At 43.7% G+C, this 22,731-nt stretch overlaps 1 protein-coding gene across 1 annotated transcript in view; it reads left to right on the plus strand.

The window, feature by feature from the left end:
* Positions 1–22,731, plus strand: part of DNAH2 (dynein axonemal heavy chain 2) — a 120,778-nt gene that overhangs the window by 69,930 nt on the left and 28,117 nt on the right. Inside the window, exons 42-60 of the mRNA XM_036269707.1 lie at positions 7,189–7,407; positions 7,650–7,767; positions 7,982–8,118; positions 9,432–9,569; positions 9,659–9,817; positions 11,214–11,366; positions 11,553–11,644; positions 11,994–12,192; positions 12,343–12,567; positions 13,483–13,587; positions 17,636–17,824; positions 18,033–18,118; positions 18,258–18,388; positions 18,543–18,692; positions 19,037–19,204; positions 19,467–19,627; positions 20,157–20,296; positions 21,124–21,256; positions 21,358–21,497. Of these exons, the coding sequence (XP_036125600.1) occupies positions 7,189–7,407; positions 7,650–7,767; positions 7,982–8,118; positions 9,432–9,569; positions 9,659–9,817; positions 11,214–11,366; positions 11,553–11,644; positions 11,994–12,192; positions 12,343–12,567; positions 13,483–13,587; positions 17,636–17,824; positions 18,033–18,118; positions 18,258–18,388; positions 18,543–18,692; positions 19,037–19,204; positions 19,467–19,627; positions 20,157–20,296; positions 21,124–21,256; positions 21,358–21,497 (2,843 nt within the window). The remainder of the gene's footprint in view (positions 1–7,188; positions 7,408–7,649; positions 7,768–7,981; positions 8,119–9,431; positions 9,570–9,658; positions 9,818–11,213; positions 11,367–11,552; positions 11,645–11,993; positions 12,193–12,342; positions 12,568–13,482; positions 13,588–17,635; positions 17,825–18,032; positions 18,119–18,257; positions 18,389–18,542; positions 18,693–19,036; positions 19,205–19,466; positions 19,628–20,156; positions 20,297–21,123; positions 21,257–21,357; positions 21,498–22,731) is intronic.

Raw genomic sequence — 22,731 nt, forward strand, 5'->3', positions numbered from 1 at the left:
AAACTAATTATCAGAAAGTGGAAGGAAGTAGTAGTGAGGCCTCTTAGTGGTATTCGAGAGATTCAAGTAAAGTTCTTGAAATTATTTGGTTGCATTGGCTGCATATTTAAAAGTATCACAGCCTTGGTCAATTTGGCTCAGCAGTTGGAGTGTCAGCCTTACAGACCAGAGAGTCCCAGGTTCGGTTCCCACTAAGGGCACATATCAAAAAAAAAAAAAAGAAGGTCGAAAAATGGCGGCGGAGTGAACGGAGCTACACAGACCGTCTCCCAGAACCAAACTGGAATTACAACTATAACACAGACAAATCGACGGGAAAAACCAACAGAAAAGCAGCTTGCGAGGACCATACAACGCGGGACACTGACTCCATCCCGGTAGGATTGCGAAGGCACGAGACGGGGCTGGGGGCCCACGGTCGGCAGCTCGGCAGCGGCCTTAGCTGTAAGCGGCGCCCGCGGGTTACACTCCCAGGCGGCCCCACAGCGCAGAGCCGGGACAGAGGCTGAAACAGCCACAGCCACTCACCTTGGGCTCCGGCGGAGGGAGGGCAGACTGGACTGGAACTGTGTCGGGACACTCGGGGTTTGGAGGGCGCTCAGAGCTTTTGCTGAGTGCAGCCACTCAGGACGGTGGCCACATTGCTTCTTCCCAGGGCTCTGGGGAGAGGCAGCAGCCCCTCCCTCGGAGATCCAACCCCACCCTGTGGGCCATTGAAGTGCTAATTGAGGCTCACTAACGACCAGCATCTGCCCCACCCTCGTGAAAGCCCCTTGGCTGAGCACCAGAGGGAGTTTTTCAATCAACTGACAATCCAAAACTCATCAAGTAACCTAGACTGCTAGCCTCCAGGCAAAAAGCTAGAGGATAACAGTACCTTTCCTGGGCTGGCAACTTTAACCAGGAAAGTAAGACTTGACAGTGGTGTTCAACGTGGGTCCTCCCTCGCTCATCTAAACACAGGAGAGGGACCCACAAACAGCAGAACACCAACACCCACAGGGAGAACTTGACAGGCTCCAAAGCCCACAGTGATAGCCAAAATGGTGAAACACAGAAACAGAAGCCAAATGAAAGAGCAAGACACCTCCACCGAAGATGAGATCAATGTGGAGCAATTAGGCATGTTAACAGAGCTAGAATTCAGAGCCATGATCTTGAGGAAGCTGAACAGCATGAGTAAGGACATAGAGACACTGAAAATAAGCCAAATGGAAATTAAAAACCAACAAGAAGAGATAAAAAATGACATATCCGAAATGAAAAACACATTGGAAGGTTTAAAAAGCAGAGTAGGGGAAGCTGAGGACCGGATCAGTGAATTAGAAGACAGGGTAGAAAAAATCAACCAATCAGAAAAACAAAAGGAAAAAACTATTAAAAAACAGGAAGACAGCTTAAGAGAACTATGGGACAACTGGAAACGTAATAATATTCGCATCATAGGAGTCCCCGAAGAAGAAGAAAAGGAGCAAGGGATAGAGAATATATTCAAAAAAATAGTGAGAGAAAACTTCCCTAATTTGGTGAAGGAGGAAGGCATTCAAGTTCAAGAAGCACAGAGAGTCCCAAGTAAGAAGAACCCAAACAGGCCCACACCAAGACACATAGTAATTAAAATGCCACAAATTAAAGACAAAGAGAGAATCCTAAAAGCAGCAAGAGATAAGCAACAGGTCACCTACAAAGGGAACCCCATAAGGCTCTCAGCTGACTTCTCACAAGAAACCCTACAGGCCAGAAGAGAATGGCATGAAGTAATCAAAGTCATGAAAAACAAGAATCTGAATCCAAGACTACTCTACCCAGCAAGGCTATCGTTCAAAATAGAAGATCAAATAAAGAGCTTCCCAGACAAAAAAAAGCTAAGGGAATACATTAGCACCAAACCAGCACTGCAAGAAATGTTAAAAGGACTGCTGTAATTAGCAGTAGAAATGGGAAGAAAAATAGAACCACACTAAACAAAAATGGCAATAAATAAGTACATATCAATAATCACCTTAAATGTAAATGGATTGAATGCTCCCATAAAGAGACACAGAGTAGCTGATTGGATAAGAAAGCATGACTCATCCATATGTTGTTTACAAGAGACCCACCTCTCAACAAAAGACTCACATAGGTTGAAAGTGAAGGGATGGAAAAAAATTTTCCAAGCAAATGGAAAGCAAAAAAAAGCTGGGGTTGCAATTCTCATATCTGATAAAATAGATTTCAAAATGAAGACCATAACTAGAGACAAAGACGGCCACTTCATAATATTGAAAGGATCTATCCAACAGGAAGATATAACCTTGATAAACATATATGCACCCAATATAGGAGCACCAAAATATATTAAAAATCTTCTGGAGGACTTCCAAGGAGAAATTGACAACAATACAATCATAGCAGGGGACTTCAACACCCCGTTGACAGCACTGGATAGATCCTCTAGGCAAAAAATTAGCAAGGAAACAGAGACTCTAAATGAAGCACTAGACCAAATGGATTTAATAGATATCTACAGAGAATTACACCCCAAAACTACAGAATACACATTCTTCTCAAGTGCACATGGGACATTCTCAAAGATAGACCACATGCTAGGACACAAACTAAATCTCTACAAGTTCAAGAAGATTGAAATCATATCAAGCATCTTCTCAGATCACAATGGCATGAAACTAGAAATCAATTGCACAAAGAACATGCAAAGACATTTCAACACATGGAGGCTAAATAGCATGTTATTAAACAATGAATGGGTCACCGAGGAGATCAAGGAAGAAATTAAAAACTTCCTGGAAACCAATGAAAATGAACACACAACAACACAAAATCTATGGGATGCAGCGAAAGCAGTTCTGAGAGGGAAGTTCATAGCACTACAGGCCTACCTCAAAAAACAAGAAAAATTTCTAATTGATTGTCTAACCTCACAACTTAAAGAATTAGAAAGCAAACAAAAAGAAAACCCCAGAGCAAGTACAAGGAAGGAAATAGTAAAGATCAGAGCAGAAATAAATGACATAGAGACCAAAAAAACAATTCAAAGGATCAATGAAACAAAGAGCTGGTTTTTCGAAAAGATAAACAAGATAGATGGACCCTTAGCTAGACTCACCAAGAAACAAAGAGAGAGAACCCAAATACACAAAATCAGAAATGAAAGAGGAGAAGTAACAACCAACACCACGGAAATACAAAAGATCGTTAACAACTACTATGAACAACTATATGGCAACAAATTCGACAATCTCAGCGAAATGGACAAATTTCTAGAAACACACAGTCTCCCAAAACTCTTCCCGGAAGAGATAGAAAACTTGAACAGACCAATAACAACTAAGGAAATTGAAGAGGTAATCAAGACTCTCCCAGCAAACAAAAGCCCAGGCCCAGATGGTTTCACGGGGGAGTTTTACCGAACATTCAAAAAAGAACTAACACCCATTCTCCTCAAACTATTTCAAAAAATTCAAGAAGAAGGAAGACTTCCAAACACGTTCTATGAGGCCAGCATAATTCTAATTCCAAAACCAGAAAAAGACACTACGAAGAAAGAAAACTACAGGCCAATATCCCTGATGAACATAGACGCCAAAATCCTGAACAAAATACTAGCAAATCGGATCCAGAAATACATCAAAAAAATTATTCACCATGACCAAGTGGGATTTATTCCAGGGATGCAAGGCTGGTACAATATTCGCAAATCAATAAACGTGATACACCACATAAACAAAATGAAGAATAAAAACCACATGATCATATCAATAGATGCTGAAAAAGCATTCGACAAAATCCAGCATCCATTTCTGATAAAAACGCTCAGCAATGTAGGAATAGAGGGATCATATCTCAACATAATAAAGGCCATATATGAAAGACCTACAGCCAACATCATACTCAATGGACAGAAACTAAAAACATTTCCATTAAGAACAGGAACAAGACAGGGATGTCCACTTTCACCACTCTTATTTAACATTGTACTGGAAGTCTTAGCCACAGCAATCAGACATGAAGAAAAAATAAAAGGGATCCAAATTGGAAAGGAGGAAGTGAAACTGTCATTATTTGCAGATGACATGATATTGTACATAGAAAACCCTAAAGACTCCATCAAAAATCTATTAGACTTAATAAATGAATTTGGCAAAGTAGCAGGATACAAAATTAACGTCAAGAAATCGACGGCATTCTTGTACATTAATGATGAACTCACAGAAAGAGAAACTGAAAAAACAATCCCATTTACCATCGCTCCAAAAAAACTACGATATCTAGGAATAAACTTAACCAAAGAAGTAAAAGACCTATTTGCAGAAAACTACAGGTCATTGAAAAAAGAAATAGAGGAAGATATAAAAAAGTGGAAGCACATACCCTGTTCATGGATTGGAAGAATTAACATAATTAAAATGTCCATACTACCCAAAGCAATCTATAGATTCAATGCAATCCCCATCAAAATACCAACGACATATTTCATAGAACTAGAACAAATACTTCAAAAGTTCATATGGAACCAAAAAAAACCCCGAATAGCCACAGCAATCTTGAAAAAGAAGAACAAAGTTGGAGGGATCACAATACCAGATATCAGGTTATACTACAAAGCGACTGTAACCAAAACAGCCTGGTACTGGCATAAGAACAGGCATATAGACCAGTGGAACAGAACTGAAAACCCAGAAATGGACCCAAGGCAATACGCTCAATTAATATTTGACAAAGGTGGCAAGAGCATACACTGGAGTAAAGACAGCCTCTTTAATAAATGGTGTTGGGAAAATTGGACAGCTACATGCAAAAAAATGAAACTAGACCATCAACTTACACCATACACAAAAATAAACTCGAAATGGATAAAAGACTTAAATGTGACCCGTGAATCCATAAAAATTCTAGAAGAAAATGTAGGCAACAAAATTTCGGACATCATACGGAGCAGAATTTTCACTGATACATCACCTAAGGCAACAGAAATAAAGGAGAAAATGAACACATGGGACTACATCAAACTAAAAAGCTTCTGCACAGCAAAAGAAACAATCATCAAAATGGAAAGGCAACCCACTGTATGGGAGAACATCATTGCCAATGATGTATCAGATAAGGGGTTAATTTCCAGTATATACAGAGTGCTCATACAACTCCACAAAAGGAAGACAAAGAACCCAATTAAAAAATGGGCAGAGGAGCTGAATAGACACCTCTCCAAACAGGACATACAAATGGCCAAGAGACATATGAAGAAATGCTCAACATCACTAATCATCAGAGAGATGCAAATTAAAACAACTATGAGGTATCACCTCACACCTGTCAGAATGGCCGCCATCAACAAATCATCAAACAACAAGTGTTGGCGAGGGTGTGGAGAAAAGGGGACTCTAATACACTGCTGGTGGGAATGCAGACTGGTGCAGCCCCTGTGGAAAACAATATGGTGCTACCTCAAAAAATTAAAAATTGAACTTCCATTTGACCCAGTGATCCCACTGCTAGGAATATACCCTAAGAAGCCTGAAACACCAATCAGGAAGAATATATGTACCCCCATGTTCATAGCAGCACTATTTACAATAGCTAAGATCTGGAAACAGCCCAAGTGTCCACCAGTAGACGAATGGATCAAAAAGCTGTGGTACATATACACAATGGAATACTATGCAGCGGTAAGAAAGAAAGATCTCTTATCCTTTGAGACGACATGGAGGGACCTGGAAAGTATTATCCTAAGTGAAAGAAGCCAAGCAGATAAAGACAAATACCACATGATCTCACTTATATACGGAATATAATGAACATAACAGTCTGAGGAATACAGTAGACCCAGACACATGGAAGTAGGGCACAGACTGACATCCCTCAGAAGAGGGGATGGGGGGTGGGGGGGGTGGGAAGAGATAAACCACAGAACTTATATGCATGTATGCATGACCAATGGACATGGACAACTAAGCCGGGGACAGGGTGGAGGGGGGGTGGGGTGGGGGGTGCCAATGGGGTAAAAAGGTAAAATATCTGTAACAAAAAAATAAATAAATAAATAAAATTAAAAAAAAAAACAAAAAAAAAAACTACAAAATATTATTGAAAGAAATTAAAAAAGACTTAGATAAATGAAAAAATAAATGGAAAATTATTGCATGGTCATGAATTGAAAGACCAAGTATTAATAAAGAAACCATTTTCCAAAAAAAAAAAAAAAAAAAAAAAGTATCACATTATTCTGGGACTGATCCATATAGCCATATAAACATTTAAAAAATTTTTTTATATTTAAAATTTTATATTGCTGTTCAAAGAGAGAGGAACGGAGAGGGAGAGAGAGAAACGTTGATGTGAGAACAAACATCGATCAGCTGCCTCCTGCACACCCCCTACTGGGGATTGAGCTCACAGCCCAGGCATGTGCCATGACCAGGAATTGAATGGGCACCCTTTCATTGCATGGGCCACACGGGCCAGGGCTATAAGCATTTTTAACCTAAGTGATAATTTGTTTAGTGTCTGGCTCTGCAGTAGGATGAACTCTACTTTGTTCTCAGCACCCAACATACTGCTTGGCACATACTATAGAGACTTAATAAATATTTATTGAATAATATTAGAAAAAATGTGTATGCCCGGCCAGTGTGGCTCAGTGGTTGAGCATCGACTCATGCACCAACGTCACCGGTTTGATTCCTGGTCAGGGCACATGCCCAGGCTGTGGGCCAAATTCCACAGTGTGGAGCATGCAGGAGGCAGCCAATCAATGTTCTCTCTCATTGATGTTTCTATCTCTCTCCCCCTCTCTAAAATCAACAAAGAAAAAATAATTTTAACAAATGTGTACAGCGCATATCAGACATGGTGTTTTATGTTGACTATTTTATCTAATACAACAACCTTACAAGAAAAGTATCACCATTATTCCTATTTAACAGATGAGGAAACAGAGACCCAGAGAAGTGACTTACTCACGTTTACGTAGCTGAAAGCTGGGGACCCAGGCTGACTGACTCCAGAGCCCAGTCCCTTAACTCTGCAATTGGTCAGCTTCCCAGGGAATGAACGACTGCCAGAGGGCAAAGGGTTCTGGTGCCATTTTTAACAGTTTGAACATTATTCTCGAAGGTATTGGGGAGATTGGAAAGTCCTTTGCAGTCTTCCTTTTTCTTCTACTTCCTCTGTTTTACCTTCTCTCAGCTGAGGGAGACTATTGAACGTGAGATTCGAGATATGGGCCTGCAGGTCATACCGTTCACCCTCACCAAGGTCATCCAGTTGTATGAAACCAAGAACTCACGCCACTCCACCATGATCGTGGGCTGTACTGGCAGCGGCAAGACTGCCTCGTGGCGAATTCTTCAGTCCTCCTTGTCCTCCCTGTGCCGCGCTGGAGACCCCAACTTCAACATTATTAGAGTAAGGGTTGGGACTGTGGAGTCACTGGCAGAGACTTGAGTAGCAGGAAGATGGTGGAGGCTGGGGGCTAGTATACAGAGGTATCAGGGAGGGCAGAGCAGGGCAGGAGGCAGTGCTTGGGTCCAAGGAGGCCTGGGACAGATGAGAGAGAGAAGGGGCAAATACAAATCCCTGGACATACAGGGAGATCTTAGGATGTGTGTCTGCCAGCTGCTCAAAACCTCTTCCTGTGTCATTTTTAGGAGTTCCCTTTGAACCCTAAGGCATTGTCCCTAGGGGAGCTGTATGGGGAATATGACCTTAACACTAATGAATGGACAGATGGCATCCTATCCAGTGTCATGCGGATGGCATGTGCAGGTACACAAAGGATCACAGGGTGGGAAGAGCAGATGCCCAAATCTCCTATGTGGTGGGGGTGGGGGGGCATTATCGGGATAGAAAGCTCAATTTGGAAGAAAAATGCCTGGAGAATGCTGAGGTGCAGGAAGCATCGGCCTCCATCTCTGAGGAGGTGAGTGTGGAGGGCCTTAGGTGAGAAAGCTCCAGTTTTTATTATTCAACTTCTGCCTAGATGAGAAACCAGACGAGAAGTGGATCCTTTTTGATGGCCCTGTGGACACACTGTGGATTGAGAGCATGAACTCTGTCATGGATGATAACAAAGTGTTGACCCTCATCAATGGAGAGCGCATCACGATGCCTGAGCAGGTACAGGGGTGCCCTGACTACCAAGGCCCTGTAGAAGTGGAAAATGGAGGGCACAAGGCAGGGCTAAGGGGAAGAGCAGGGGGAGCCTAAAAGAAGAGGAAATTTTATAGGCAGGAGCTGGGAGGTGGGGGTGCCTGGATTCAGGGGAACCTGTGACTGAAGGAAAAAAGCTCTAGTACATATACACAATGGAATACTATGCAGCTGTAAAATAAAGATCTCTTATCATTTGAGACGACATGGAGGGACCTGGAGAGTATTATGCTAAGCAAAATAAGCCAATCAGAGAAAGACAAATATCACATGATCTCACTTATTTGTGGCGTATAATGAACAAAACAAACCGATAAATAGAATGGACCCAGAGACATGAATGTGGGGTAGAGACTGGCAAACCTCAGAAGAGGAGGGTGGGGAGAGGGAAGAGTTAGACCACAGAACTTATATGCATGTATATGTAACCAATGGACATAGACAACTATGCTGGGGTGGGGGGATAGGGAGGAGGGTATCAATGGGGGGAAAAGGAGAACCATCTGTAACAAAAATTAATTAATTAATTAATTTTAAGAAACATAAAAAGTTAAAAAAAAATGCCTGTCTACCATGGCTGTGAACAACTGTATAGAAAAGAATCTTGCCCTGGCCGGTTTGGCTCAGCGGTTAGAGCGTCGGCCTGCGGTACAGAGAGACCCGGGTTCGGTTCCCGCTAAGGGCATGTACCTCGGTTGCAGTTTGTCCCCAGCCCTGGTTGGTCGTGCGGGTGGCAGCCACTCGATGTGTCCCTTTCACATCGATGTTTCCCTCTCTCTCTCTTCCTCTCTCTCCCTCCCACTCTGTCTGTACAAAAAATGGAAAAATGTCCTCGAATGAGGATAAAAAAAAAAAAGAATCTTGTGTACTAGGAAGCACTGTGTAGACTGAGGCAGACCTCCTCATGTTCATTTCCGCTGACATGAGGGAGGACCTTCACTGTGCACCTAGGATTATGAATTCATGGGCTGGAAAGCCCACCCTTTCCACCCACTCAAATGATGCAAGCAAGAGATTTTTTATAAAGATAACCTAGAATAAACCTAATTTCTTTTAACAAGCAAATCATTTGTAAACCTAGATCTTTTTTTTTTTTTAATTTAAAGACCACCAAAAATTTTTGGTTGCCTCCCACACAAAAAAAATGAGAGAGAGAGAAACATAAACCTTAGATCTTTATTCATCCTGCCACAATTGGTACTTGATAGAGTTATCTTGGGGCATCAGAATTTTGGGCAGGGAGGATTGTGAGACAAGGTTGAGACAAAGTATATCCTTAGGTGTCCCTCCTGTTTGAAGTGGAGAATTTGGCAGTGGCCTCTCCAGCCACTGTGTCTCGCTGTGGGATGGTGTACACGGACTATGCTGATCTGGGCTGGAAGCCCTATGTTCAGTCATGGCTAGAAAAGAGGCCAAAGGTATGAAGGGAATTGAGGAGAGGGAGGGTAACCAGCATGGCCTATGGGACATAAGAATGAATAAAGAGCCCTTTTATATTCAACTCCAGACTGAGGCAGAGCCCCTTCAACGGATGTTCGAAAAGCTTATCAACAAGGTTCTGACCTTCAAGAAGGACAATTGCAATGAACTGGTGCCCCTACCTGAATACAGTGGAATCATCTCCCTCTGCAAGCTGTACTCCGCCCTGGCCACTCCAGAGAATGGGGTAAGGGGGACCAGAGCAGGACCAGGCAGGAAGGGCTCATGACTTCCAGGACAACTTCAGGGAAATGGCATGCCTGAGACAGAATTTGAAAACTTGGCGTGAGGGAACAGGTACTATTAGGGAAGGCTATACCCACCGCGGAGGCAGTGAGGGGTGTGTGCATGCGCGCACTGGAAGGCCAAACTGGATATTGTATACAATGGGTCCCACTATAATTTCTTCTTTATATTTTGGGAACTGAGGATAGTTCATGTGGTCCTCATTTTCCTATTCTTTCAAAAAATAAATATTAAGTATTGGGATACTGTTTCTGCTGGAAGGAGCTCCCAATTTAATTTGATGAGGGAGTTTTAGAAATTTCCAGATTAATCGATAATGTAAGAAAAAATTTTGTTCAGTTTAGAATTATGGAATAAGGACGAAAATTGTATATTTTTCTGTTGAAATTAAATCACTGCCCAGAAATGGTTCATATTGTTTTTAAAGACATTGCCAGATAATTAAACTGTTCATATAAAGTTATATAACAATTGAGATCTATTACAGTATATGTCATTTCTGATACAATTAATATAACTTAAAACTATGTAGATGAACTCTCAAGGTAACATATAGGAAAAGGACAATAATATAGTGTCAGTGGCACCCAGGTGCTGAGAAGGACTGGCCAGGGAGGGGCTGAGCAGAGGGTAAAACACTGATCAACAGAACCAAGAGGGGAGAGCCTTCCAGGTAAAGAGAATGACCTTCACTGAAACACAGACACAAGAGTTAGTCTGGTTCAGTTCCCCGTCAGGGCGCATGATCAGGTTTTGGACTCAATCCCCAATAGGGTGTGTGCAGGGGGCAGCTGATCAATGTTTCTCTCTCACATCGATGTTTCTATCTCTTTCCCTTCCTCTTTCTAAAAAATAAATAAATAAAAACATATTTAAAAAAATACACATTTACATACAAGCCCATAGGTGTCCATAGGAAATGTGGTATTTAAGAAATGTATCATGCTATATACCATACTTGCAATATGCTTATTAAATGAACAATATATTTTTGAGTTCATTACTTTTAACTGCTATATACTAATCTATGACAGAACATGACATTTTATTTTCTGTTCCTCTACTGGTGGACATTTAGGTCATCTTCAATAGTTTGCAATTACAAAATTGCTGTGTCTTTATAACTTAGGAGAGAAGAAACTCAGAGCCATTTCTGGGCTACAAGGAATTTTAGGTTTGTTTAAAGGTTTTAGATTTAGGCTTATCTTCACCTAGTATATGGTTTTTCAATCAGAACCAGGAAAGGAGGAAAACTAAGCCTTTGTGATGATCTGCCAAAGTAGATCCCTGCATCTCTTACAGATTTAGGATATTTCCCCTTCTCTTTTTACATCCAGATGAACCCAGCTGATGGTGAAAACTATGTCTCCATGGTAGAGCTGACATTTGTGTTCAGCATGATCTGGTCTGTGTGTGCCTCTGTGGACGAGGAAGGCCGCAAGAAGATCGACAGTTACCTCCGAGAGATCGAGGGCTCTTTTCCTAATAAGGTCAGGGACACCAAACCAGCTGTCCTATTTTTCCAGAACCCACCTGTATCCCTGATCCTCAGATTCTTCTTGAGTTTCAGCCTGCCAGCTCGGCTCTCTTTCTTTCATCAGTGGTCTGTGAGCGCTTTTTCTGGGCAGGGGAGAGCTAAAGGAAGGCTTGTAACCTGATCCACATTCCCTCTTCAGGACACGGTGTATGAGTATTTTGTGGACCCCAAGATGAGGAGCTGGACATCATTTGAGGAAAAGCTCCCTAAGAGTTGGCGCTACCCTTCAAAGTGAGAGGCCGGCCTTGGGAGTGGTTCAGACTTTGGCTGCAGTTGGGAGTGGGGGTGGGGGTGGGGGTATAATGTGGTGAGAGAACTGGGGCCTAGAAACAAAAGTGAGCTATAGAAAGGAGAGGGTGGACCCCAGAGCAGAGATGACTCTTGAGTATGGGAAGTGGGATCAAGGGGAAATGGGACAGGATCCTAAGGAGAAGGCCTGATCCCCAGGCCCCACAAGAGGCAGCGTTGGTGATTAGAGAGTGGTGATACCAGAGGAAGATAAACACTGGGAGGCAGAATGAAGGGGGGATTAGAAAGAAGTGGGCCAAAGATCCTTGAGATACTTTTTTTTCCTCCCTAGTTCCCCCTTCTATAAGATCATGGTGCCCACCATTGACACTGTTCGCTACAACCACCTGGTGAGCGCCTTGGTGGCCAGCCAGAATCCTGTCCTGCTGGTGGGTCCCGTGGGGACTGGGAAAACTTCCATTGCCCAGAGTGTTCTTCAGTCCTTGCCCTCCAGTCAGTGGTCAGTGCTTACTGTCAACATGTCTGCACAGGTATGTTACAGGACCCACAGGTCAGGCTGCCCACTCCCCACTCTCTCTCTGCCTTCTGCTCTCTCTTGGGATCCAAGTACCTGATTGACACTACTCTCCCTGTATTTCTCTTGAGGGACCCAAGCATTCATTCTGTACCTTTTTCACCAGACCACATCCAATAATGTGCAGAGCATCATTGAGAGCAGGGTGGAGAAGCGAACCAAGGGTGTCTATGTGCCATTTGGGGGCAAAAGCATGATCACCTTTATGGATGACTTAAATATGCCAGCTAAGGACATGTTTGGGTCTCAGCCACCCCTGGAGCTGATTCGCCTCTGGATTGACTATGGCTTCTGGTATGATCGTTTGAAGCAGACCATCAAGCACATTCGAGTAAGCATCTGAGGCATTTGTTCTCGGTTCCCTCCCATGATGGGTTCAGTCCCCCCGCCCCCCACTAAGATGCCAGGATAGAATCCTATAGTCCTTTCCACACAGGAGTATCCTGCCTTTCCCAGGACTGAGCTAACTGACTCCTAAATTATCAATTCCTGTTATTAACTCTCCTCATTGACCCTGCCCAAAGGATGCTGTCCTCTAACTTACCCTCCTTTTCCAGGTCTCTTATATCATGCTCACATGCCAGCCTTGATGTCAGAACTGTCTAGGTGCCCAGGGCCTGTAACTCCCCTGTCCCAGGCCTTTTCTGTCTCCCATTGGTGCAGTAGCCACCGCCATTGTATCAGTTCTCTGCTCCCCTCAGGATCCAGGCAGCTCCCTTCAGTCCTAGCTCTTCCCCCGTGGGATTCTGAGCATTTGTTTCTTTTTCCTGAGTCATGGGTCAGTAGCCATTCCAGCCTGATTTTTGAGATGCCTATCTATCTGGTACTCAGGGTCAAAAACTCACCTAATAATTAGTATATTAATATATTATTGAGAATACATACATGCACACATATGGATAGGTATATACATTTAAAAAAGAAAGTCTAGAAGATGTAATCAAATGTTGGTTTTTAACTTACCTCTATTTTCTAGTTTGGGTATATGGATTATAATGATGAAATTTAAAAAATATATTACTTTAATAATTCTAAAAAATGTCCCTAATCCCTTTATTCCCTTTACCTTTCTGTGCCTCCATTACTCCATGTTTCTTCCTATGGATTATGTCCCTGTCCCTCTTCCCATTTGTCCCTTCATGTACTCTCTTCCTCCTGGCTCCTTTTACATCTTCCCAATTGCTTTGCCTCCTCTCGTCCCCAATTCTCATCTGTCTTTCTGTCCTGGCTTGTCTTTGCTCTCTAGGACATGTTCCTGATGGCTGCCATGGGCCCTCCCGGAGGTGGACGGACTGTCATCTCCCCAAGGCTGCAGAGTCGCTTCAACATCATCAACATGACCTTCCCCACAGTGAGGACAACTAGGGCTAGTGGAGGGGGGACTATAGAAGGAAAAACCATCTGTGTCCTAGAAAATGAAGGGATAGATCAAGGAGGGGGCTTAGGGACCCCTTGAGCAGAGCTGCATACAGAGAGTTGTAATATATGGAGGGGAGACTGCCATCTGTAGAATGTAGAAGCCTTTGCTTCTCCTGAGTTAGGACAGCCACAGGATGAAAGTGTAGCTTGCTGGCTCTGAAATGTCAAGCCTCATTGTCCCAGTGGGCAGAGAATGCAGGGGCCCCTCATAGGCTAAGGAAGGTAATTCCTACAAGGCTGAGAGCTGAGAGCATTGCCAGAATTAGGGGAAGGGAAACGAAACACTCAGGGACACCAAAAATATTCACTGATCAAGAGAAATAATATTTTAATGCAATATATATATTTAAAAGTAAGCCCCAAAATTCATTATGAACAAAACACAAATATTTAAATAAATACAAGATTGGCACAGTACCATGCTGAGCTGTATTGGGGCCTGAGGCAAAAAGAAAAATCAATAATACTAATCTCATTTTTATTTAAAATGTTGATATTTGTTCATCATAGATATTTTACATTAATTTTTATTTCTTTCATTATTTAAAATGTTTTCAATTACAGTTGACATACAATATTATATTAGTTTCAGGTGTACAGGCCTGTGATTTGACATTATATAACTAAGTGATCATCCTGATAAATCTCATACCCGTCTGACACTATACATAGTTATTAAAATATTATTGACTATATTCCCTATGCTGTACTTTACCTCCCCATGACAATTCTGTAACATCCATTTTGTACTTCTAAATCCCTTCACCTTTTTTTTTTTTTTTTTTATCCTCACCCGAGGATATTTTTCCATTTTTTGTACAGATAGAGTGGGAGGAAGAGAGAGGAAGGGAGAGAGAGAGAGAAACATCGACGTGAAGGGACACATCGAGTGGCTGCCACCCGCACGACCAACCAGGGCCGGGGACAAACTGCAACCGAAGTACGTGCCCTTAGCGGGAACCGAACCCGGGTCTCTCCGGACCGCAGGCCGACGCTCTAACCGCTGAGCCAAACCGGCCAAGGCCCCTTCACCTTTTTTACCTATCCCCCCAAACTCCCTCCCACCTGGCAACCGTTCAAATGTTCTTTGTACCTCTGTTTCTGTTTTGCTTGTTCATTTATTTTAAGTTTTAGATTCAATTGTTGATAGATATATACTTATTGACATTTTATTGTTCATATACTTTTACCCTTTTTTTTTTCTTCTTTTTCTTAAAGAAGACCCTTTAACATTTCATGTAATACTGGTTTGATGATGATGAACTCTTTTAGCATTTTCTTGTTTGGGAAGCCCTTTATCTGTCCTTTGATTCTAAATGATAGCTTTGCTGGGTAGAGTAACCTTGGTTGTAGGTCCTTACTTTTCATCACTTTGAATATTTCTTGCTACTCCCTTCTGGCCTGCAACGTTTCTGTTGAGAAAGCAGCTGACAGTCTTATGGGAGCTCCCTTGAAGGTAACCAACTGCTTTTAAGAGTCTCTCTTTGTCTTTAACCTTTTGTATTTTGATTATGATGTGTCTTGGTGTGGATCTCTTTGGGTTCATCTTGTTTGGGACTGTCTATGCTTCTTGATTTTGTATGTCTATTTCTTTCACCAAGTAAGGGAAATCTTCTGTCATTATTTTCTAAAATTGGTTTTCAATTTCTTGCTCTGTCTTCTCTTTCTGGCACCCCCATGATGTGAATGTTGATATGTTTGAAGTTGTCCCAGAGGCTCTTTACATTATCTTTATATTTTTGAATTATTTTTTCTTTTTGCTGTTCAGATTGGGTGTTTTTTGCTTCCTTATATTCCAAGTCACTGATTTGATTCTTGGCATCATCTGCTCTACTGTTGATTCCCTGTAAATTATTCTTCATTTAAGTTAGTATATCTTTCATTTCTGACTGGTTCTTTTTGTGATTTCTCTGCCTTTTTCATGCTGTTGAAGTTCTCACTAAGTTCCTTGAGCATCCCTATAACCATTGTTTTGAACTCTGTATCTGGTAGTTTTCTTGCTTCCATTTCATTTATTTCTTTTTCTGTAAATTTCTTCAATTTTTTCATTTGGGACCTATTTCTTTGTCTCTGCATTTTGGCTGCTTTCCTGTGTTTGTTTCTATGTATTAGGTAGAGCTGCAATATCTCCTGGACTTGGTAGAGTGGCTTTGTGTAGTAGGTGTCCTATAGGGTCTAGTGATGCAGATTCCTCAGTCACCCAAGCTGGGTGCTCCAGTGTGCCTCTGTGTGGCCTATGTGCATTGTCCTGTTGTAGTTGAGCCTTGATTGTTGTTGACATCACTAGGAGGGAGTGACCCCCAGGCCAATCATCTGTGAGGACCAGCTGCAACTACAGTGGAGGAGCTGCTGTGCAAGAGTTGACCCTATGGAGCAGGACTTGCTTTAGGGGGCTTTGGTGCTCACTGAGTCTTCCCCTTGAGTGTGTTGCTTGTGGGGGTGGTAAGGTTGTAATCAGGTGGGTGCACTGGCTTTAGGGCTTCCCGGGAGGTGCAAAGTCAGCCACTGCCTGTGTCCTACCTAGGGTCTCTTGTACAAGCTACAGAGCAATCTGCAGATGGCTGCTACTTGTGTTGAGCTTGGAGGTACCCAGGAGAGGTCAAGCTGTGAACCAAGGCAGTCTGCTGCTAGAGCTGGGCCTGGGGCCACTTAGCAAGAGGTAGGGGGTATGCAGAAACCAGATGCTACTTGTATGAGAGATTTTAGGAAAGTCCAAAGCAGGAGGCAAGAGGGGCCATTTGTATGGAAAAGCCACTGGAAACAACTTGGATAGGTTCTCAAGTTGGGGCGGGGGCAGGGGGTCTCAGGGAATCACCAGGGTCGGGTAAACAGTGTGAGCCAGGTTGATGAAGACTCAGATATGGCACCCACCAGTCAGCTCTCTGTGTGACAGGGGTAGGGGTCTCAAAAAAGGAACAGTGGCCTCTGTCAGCACTCTTGTTTGGCAGAAAGCTGCTCCCCCCTCCCCCCAGCTCTCACCCTGATGCCAGACACTTCAGTTCCTTCCTGTATGTCCCTGGTTTATTTCAAGCTGCTGCCCCAGCACTGGAGCTCAGAGAGAATGAGTCCAAGTAAGTCTGTGTGTGGTCCCTTTAAGAGGAGCTGCCTGGGACTCAAGAAGCCCTCCATCTCCCTCAGCCTTAATCCTTGCTGGTTTTTACAGCCAGAAGTTATGGGGATCTGTCTTACTGGCACTGGAACCCTGGGCTGGGGGGTCTGGTATAGGGCTGGGATCCCTTGGTCTTCAGGGGAGGCCTCCACAGCCAAGATATCCCTGCAGATTTGAAACTGGTAAGCATGGATGCGGGATCAGCCCATTCCGCATCTCCACTCCTCCTACCAGTCCCGGTGTGGCTTCTTCTTCAAATCCCTAGTTGTATAATATCCATTCAGCTAGATTTCAGGCAGTTCTAAATGATAGTTGTTCTGTAGTTTAGTTGTATTTTTATTTATTTATTTATTTATTTATTTATTTATTTATTTATTCCTCACCCGAGGACATTTTTCGATATTTTGTTCAGATAGAGTGAGAGGGAGAGAGAGAGAGAGAGAAACATCGACGTGAAAGCGACACATCGAGTGGTTGCCACCCACACGACCCAACCAGGGCTGGGGACAAACTGCAACCAAGGTACGTGCCCTTAGCAGGAACCGAACCCCGGTCTCTCTGGACCGCAGACCGATGCTCTAACCGCTGAGCCAAACGGGCCAGGGCTAGTTGTATTTTTGATGTGGCTGTGGGAGGGTTTGAGTATCACATTTACCTACACTGCCATCCTGACTAGAGTCCTAATTTTGATTTTTAAATATTGCATTAAAATATTATTTCTCCTAATTTCTGAGGTGTTTTATTGTTTTTGTTTTTTTGTGTGCTTCTTAAATTCTGCCCTGAGACAAGTGCTTCATTCACTTCACCCTTGTCCCAGACCTGGCTAAAAGGCCAGGAGCCTGCAAAAGTGAATCCTAGGTCCTTTTTCTAGGAATCTCAGATCATCCGAATATTTGGCACCATGATCAATCAGAAGCTTCAGGACTTTGAAGAAGAGGTGAAGCCCATTGGGAATGTGGTGACTGAGGCCACGTTAGATGTTTACAACACTGTGGTCCAGCGCTTCCTGCCCACGCCTGCCAAGATCCACTACCTTTTCAACCTTCGAGACATCTCCAAGGTAAAACTCCACCTGACCTTGCCCCTTTTGCTTGGCACAGCCTCCTTACAGGCATTTTCTACTGGAAGTAAGCCTTGAAGCTCAGTAGCATTCCATAAACTCCAAATCACCCCCATCCTCGAATGCGGCATTCTCTGAACTAACCTCTAAAATTTCAGAAGGAAATCTCTTTCCTCCCTCCATCCCACTAGCCATGCCTTTTCCCCAGGTATTTCAGGGCATGCTGAGAGCCAACAAGGACTTCCACGACACCAAGTCCAGCATCACACGGCTCTGGATACATGAATGTTTCAGGTGGGATGCTTTTTCCCTTCCTGATCCAGGCTTCAGCAGCCTTGCTCCAAGCCCTACCTCCAACCCCACCCTGATGCTCCTTTTCTCAGGGTCATTCTCCTCCTTATTCTCAGATCTTACCCCAAATCCCTCCCAACAGAGTCTTCTCTGATCGACTGGTTGATGCGGCAGACATGGAGGCCTTCGTGGCCATCTTAAGTGACAAACTCGGCTCCTTCTTTGACCTCACATTTCATAACCTTTGTCCCAACAAACGTTCTCCTATCTTTGGTGAGCTGGGACCTGTGTCTATTATAGGCTGGAGACTTTTTGGAGATGGGTTAGGAGGAGGGCTGGGCATGGAGCCTTGAAACTTAGGGCTCTTTGGGGAAGTGTGGGGAAGACCAGGCATTTGAGACTCTGACCCCCTCTTCCTTTGGTCCAGGGGACTTCATGAAGGAGCCAAAGGTGTATGAAGATCTAACTGATCTAACAGTTCTGAAGACAGCCATGGAGACAGCTCTAAATGAGTACAATCTGTCACCTGCTGTCGTGCCAATGCATTTGGTGCTGTTCCGAGAGGCTATTGAACACAGTGAGCATTTCCTATTCCTATCTCTTTCCCCAACATCCCAATTATGGAGTATTTCCAAGCAAATAGGGATTCCTTCCCAGGTCTCTTCTGGAAATTACCTGCCTCCCTGACTCCAGTTGCCCTTGTGGCAATGGGTGGGGCTTTTTCTTGACAGTGGTGTTTAACAGATATGGTGGAGGTTAAAAGTTGAATTGCCACCAGGTCTTCAGATACTAACCTCTTTCCACACCTCTTGGTCCCTCTGTTTCAGTTTCTGACATCGCAGTCCCTAGTCTAGGGCCTGCAGGTCCCCTGAGGTTGCTCAGCTATATCATTGCCTTTGTCTCCCACCTCCCAACCCCTAGTTACACGGATTGTGCGGGTCATTGGACAGCCTCGGGGCAACATGCTCTTGGTGGGTATTGGGGGCAGTGGGCGCCAGAGTCTGGCCCGCTTGGCCTCATCCATCTGTGAGTACATCACCTTCCAGATTGAAGTTACCAAATATTATCGGAAGCAGGAGTTCCGAGAGGGTATGGCTGAGTTTCTGAAACAGGAGAGGGTTTGGGGCTAGGAGTGAAAGATCAGATGCCTGACTTTCTGTAATGACAAGAGAGAGGAGGGATGGAAGCCAGATAGTGAGCTGTGCCAGGCCCATGTGGGGTGTAGAATGGTGGTGTGTATGTGTTGAAGGCTGGGATAGGGTGCCTAAATCTCAGAAAAGGGAAAAGAGATGGGTTGGTGAATCTGAAGAGTCTGTCTGTTTCCTTTTCCTCCTTTATTCATCTGGCCCAGACATCAAGCGTCTGTACTTCCAGGCTGGGGTAGAACTCAAGGCTACATCCTTCCTCTTCGTGGACACCCAAATTGCTGATGAATCGTTCCTAGAGGACATTAACAACATCCTCAGCTCAGGCGAGGTCCCCAACCTCTACAAGACTGATGAATTTGAAGAAGTATGATTCCTTCCATGCCCTCAACCAGTTGGTGTTTTCACCTTCCTGATTAACCCTCGAAGAAGCCCAGATCCCAAAATATGCTACTATGGCATCCCCTCTGTCCATTGCACCATTAGGTGGAAGAACTGTTCCTCTCAGTCATCTTCCCTCGAGGGTCCCTTATTGGGTAGAACTGCTTTAAAACCCACACCCTGTCAGTTCTGGTTCTGTCACTGAAATGGCAGCCCTCTGGCTCTGGCCGGTTTGGCTCAGCAGTCAAGCGTTGGCCCGCAGACCAATGAGTCACAGGTTTGATTCTGGTCAAGGGCACGTACCTTGGTTGCCATTTGTCCCCAAGCCCTGATTGGGGTCGTGCAGGAGACAGCCAGTCAATGTGTCCCTCACGCTGATATCTCCCTCTCTCTCTCTCTCTCTCTCTCTCTCTCTCTCTCTCTCTCTCTCCCTCCCACTCTATCTGAACAAAAAATGGAAAAATATCCTCAGGTGAGGAACTACAGCCCTCTGACCCTATGTGGCTTTTGTGCAGATTCAGACACACATCCTAGAGCAGGCCCGGGCAGAGCAGGTCCCAGAGTCCTCGGATAGCCTCTTTGCCTACCTCATTGAGCGCGTGCGCAACAACCTGCACATCATTCTCTGCCTCAGCCCTGTGGGCGACCCGTTCAGGTGACTCCCGTTATATAGCCTTCTCCCTCCCTCCCTGTGATAGCCCAGCACTCTTCACAGGTGTCCTTCTCCCCTCTTTTGGCCTCCCATGCCTTCTGGGATTGAATCCCATGAATAAAGGAGAAAAAAATTAAAAAAAAAAAGAGCTGATGCTGTTCTAAGCTAATTAAAAAAAAGTTTTTTCTTTATTGATTTTAGAAAGAGAGGAAGGGAGAAGGAGAGAGATAGAAACTTTGATGAGAGAGAACATCGATTGGCTGCCTCCGATATGCCTCCCCACTGGGGATCAGGCCTACAACCTGGGCATGTGTCCTGACTGGGAATTGAACCAGTGATCTCTTGGTACATAGACTAATCTCAACCACTGAGCCACACTGGCCGGGCTGACTAGATTTTTAAGAGCATTAGAAAGTAGGAGGGAGACAGAACTTGTAAAGAGAGGCAATGTGGGTTGCCATTTTATTTATTTTTTTTATAGTTATGGCATATGGTGTATTTACCATGTACCAGGCACTGTATTTTATGCATGTCACCTCACTGAATCTCCTAGTATGCTTTGTTATTCCCACTTTAGGGATCAGGAAGTTGACATTCAAAAGGTTAGATCACTTGTCCAAGATCCACACCTAGAAATTGCAATCAAGTCTTTATGTCCTCAGAACCTGTTTCTAAATACTTTTCTGAACAAGTTCTGAGGGGAGCAGAATCTGGATGAGGAGATACAAGAGCACTCAGGTTCCTAGAAAGTGGGTAGACCTGTGACAAAGCCAGGAACTGGAAGCTGACTCTGTGAATGGATTTAACTGCCTCTCAAAACCCCTGACCAGGAACTGGATCCGCCAGTACCCAGCTTTGGTGAACTGCAGTACGATCAACTGGTTCTCAGAGTGGCCCCGTGAAGCCCTGCTAGAGGTGGCTGAGAAGTACCTCATGGGAGTAGATCTGGGAACTCAGGAGAATGTGAGACTCTCCTCCCCGTCTCTCTCCATACCCCCCTGAGCTCTCTTTCATTTCCATTCTCCATCACTCTCTATTCTATATTCTTTATCCTTTGGCCTCAGATCCACAGGAAGGTGGCCCAGATCTTCGTCACCATGCACTGGTCAGTGGCCCAATACTCCCAGAAGATGCTGTTGGAACTTCGAAGATACAACTATGTCACACCCACCAACTACCTGGAACTTGTGTCTGGATATAAAAAGTATGAAGAAGAGTAGGAGACATAGAAGGCCAGGGGGCTTGGTGTCTTTTGAGGGCAATTACTGAAATGATACAGTGGAGAATAACCAGGAGCTGGCCACGGGGACTGGCTCAAGAACCTGGGGGTTAATGTGGAATGGCAGAGGTGAACGGGGTCTTAATAAAGGAGACCCTGTACACCTCTGCCATCCGGGAAGTTAATAAAGGAGAGATGGACCTTCCAGGGGTGTGGGTGTCTCTAGAGCCCTCTTCACATTCTTTGTCCTTATTTTCTGGAGTGATGTTTCTTTTTCCAACCACAATACAATGCCATGTAAACCCATAATATATACACCCAGTCCTCTCCTCTCTGCCTTTAATATCTTCTAGACTTCCCACCATTCCTAAGAATTATATATTTATCCATTAAGGTGTGTCAAGTATTTTTTATGTGCACAACACAGCAATAATTTGCTTTGAAGGATATAAGAGAAATGTAAAAACAAACAACAAAAAACCAAACCCTCATTTGTTGGATTTGGTATTTTAATCAAGGTGAAGAAAAAGTCATTTGTAATAATAATGATAGTAAACATTTAGTTATTAATTTAATATGTATTTTGAGCACCTACTATGTGCCAGGCAATATTGTAGATATTTGCAATATACCAGTTAACATAAAGCCCTTGCGTTCCCTGGGTCATCGGCGTACATTCTGTTTACTATTTTCTGCTTACTGTGCTAAGCCCTTTACATGCATGTTCTTATTTAGTCCAGAAAACAATCCTGCATAGACAGGTTTTTTTGGCTTGGACAAAGTTAAAACTTTTTTTTTTCAGGCCTGAAAAGAAAAACACCTTTTATTTTACTGAAATGACTACATACAAGGCAACTTGGGAGCGGGGAAGGTTGCATTTGGAATTAACAAACCAGTTTGAATTTACTTGTGTCCTATTTTCAACAGTATGCTCTTGAATGGTATCGGAGTTGTTTTAAAGATTAAATTGCTGGCATTCAAAGTGCCTACATAGGGCCTAGTAACCTGGAAGGTAAATAACTATTTCCCACAAAACAAGTATCTGTCATGGTTCTGGGGAAGACTGTGGAGTCAGTATGACCCTCCCTCCAAGTCCTCCCTGCTAGGACCACGGGGCTGGCGGCACGGAACAGTTAAGGGGATCTGCCTGAGGGCTGGAGCCCAGAGAAGGGGGCCACCCACTCTCAAGTTTTGAGAAATTGGTTTTAGATTTATTGCC

The sequence above is a fragment of the Molossus molossus genome, unplaced genomic scaffold (assembly GCF_014108415.1).
Source record: "Molossus molossus isolate mMolMol1 unplaced genomic scaffold, mMolMol1.p scaffold_m16_p_19, whole genome shotgun sequence".
Classification (NCBI taxonomy): domain Eukaryota; kingdom Metazoa; phylum Chordata; class Mammalia; order Chiroptera; family Molossidae; genus Molossus; species Molossus molossus.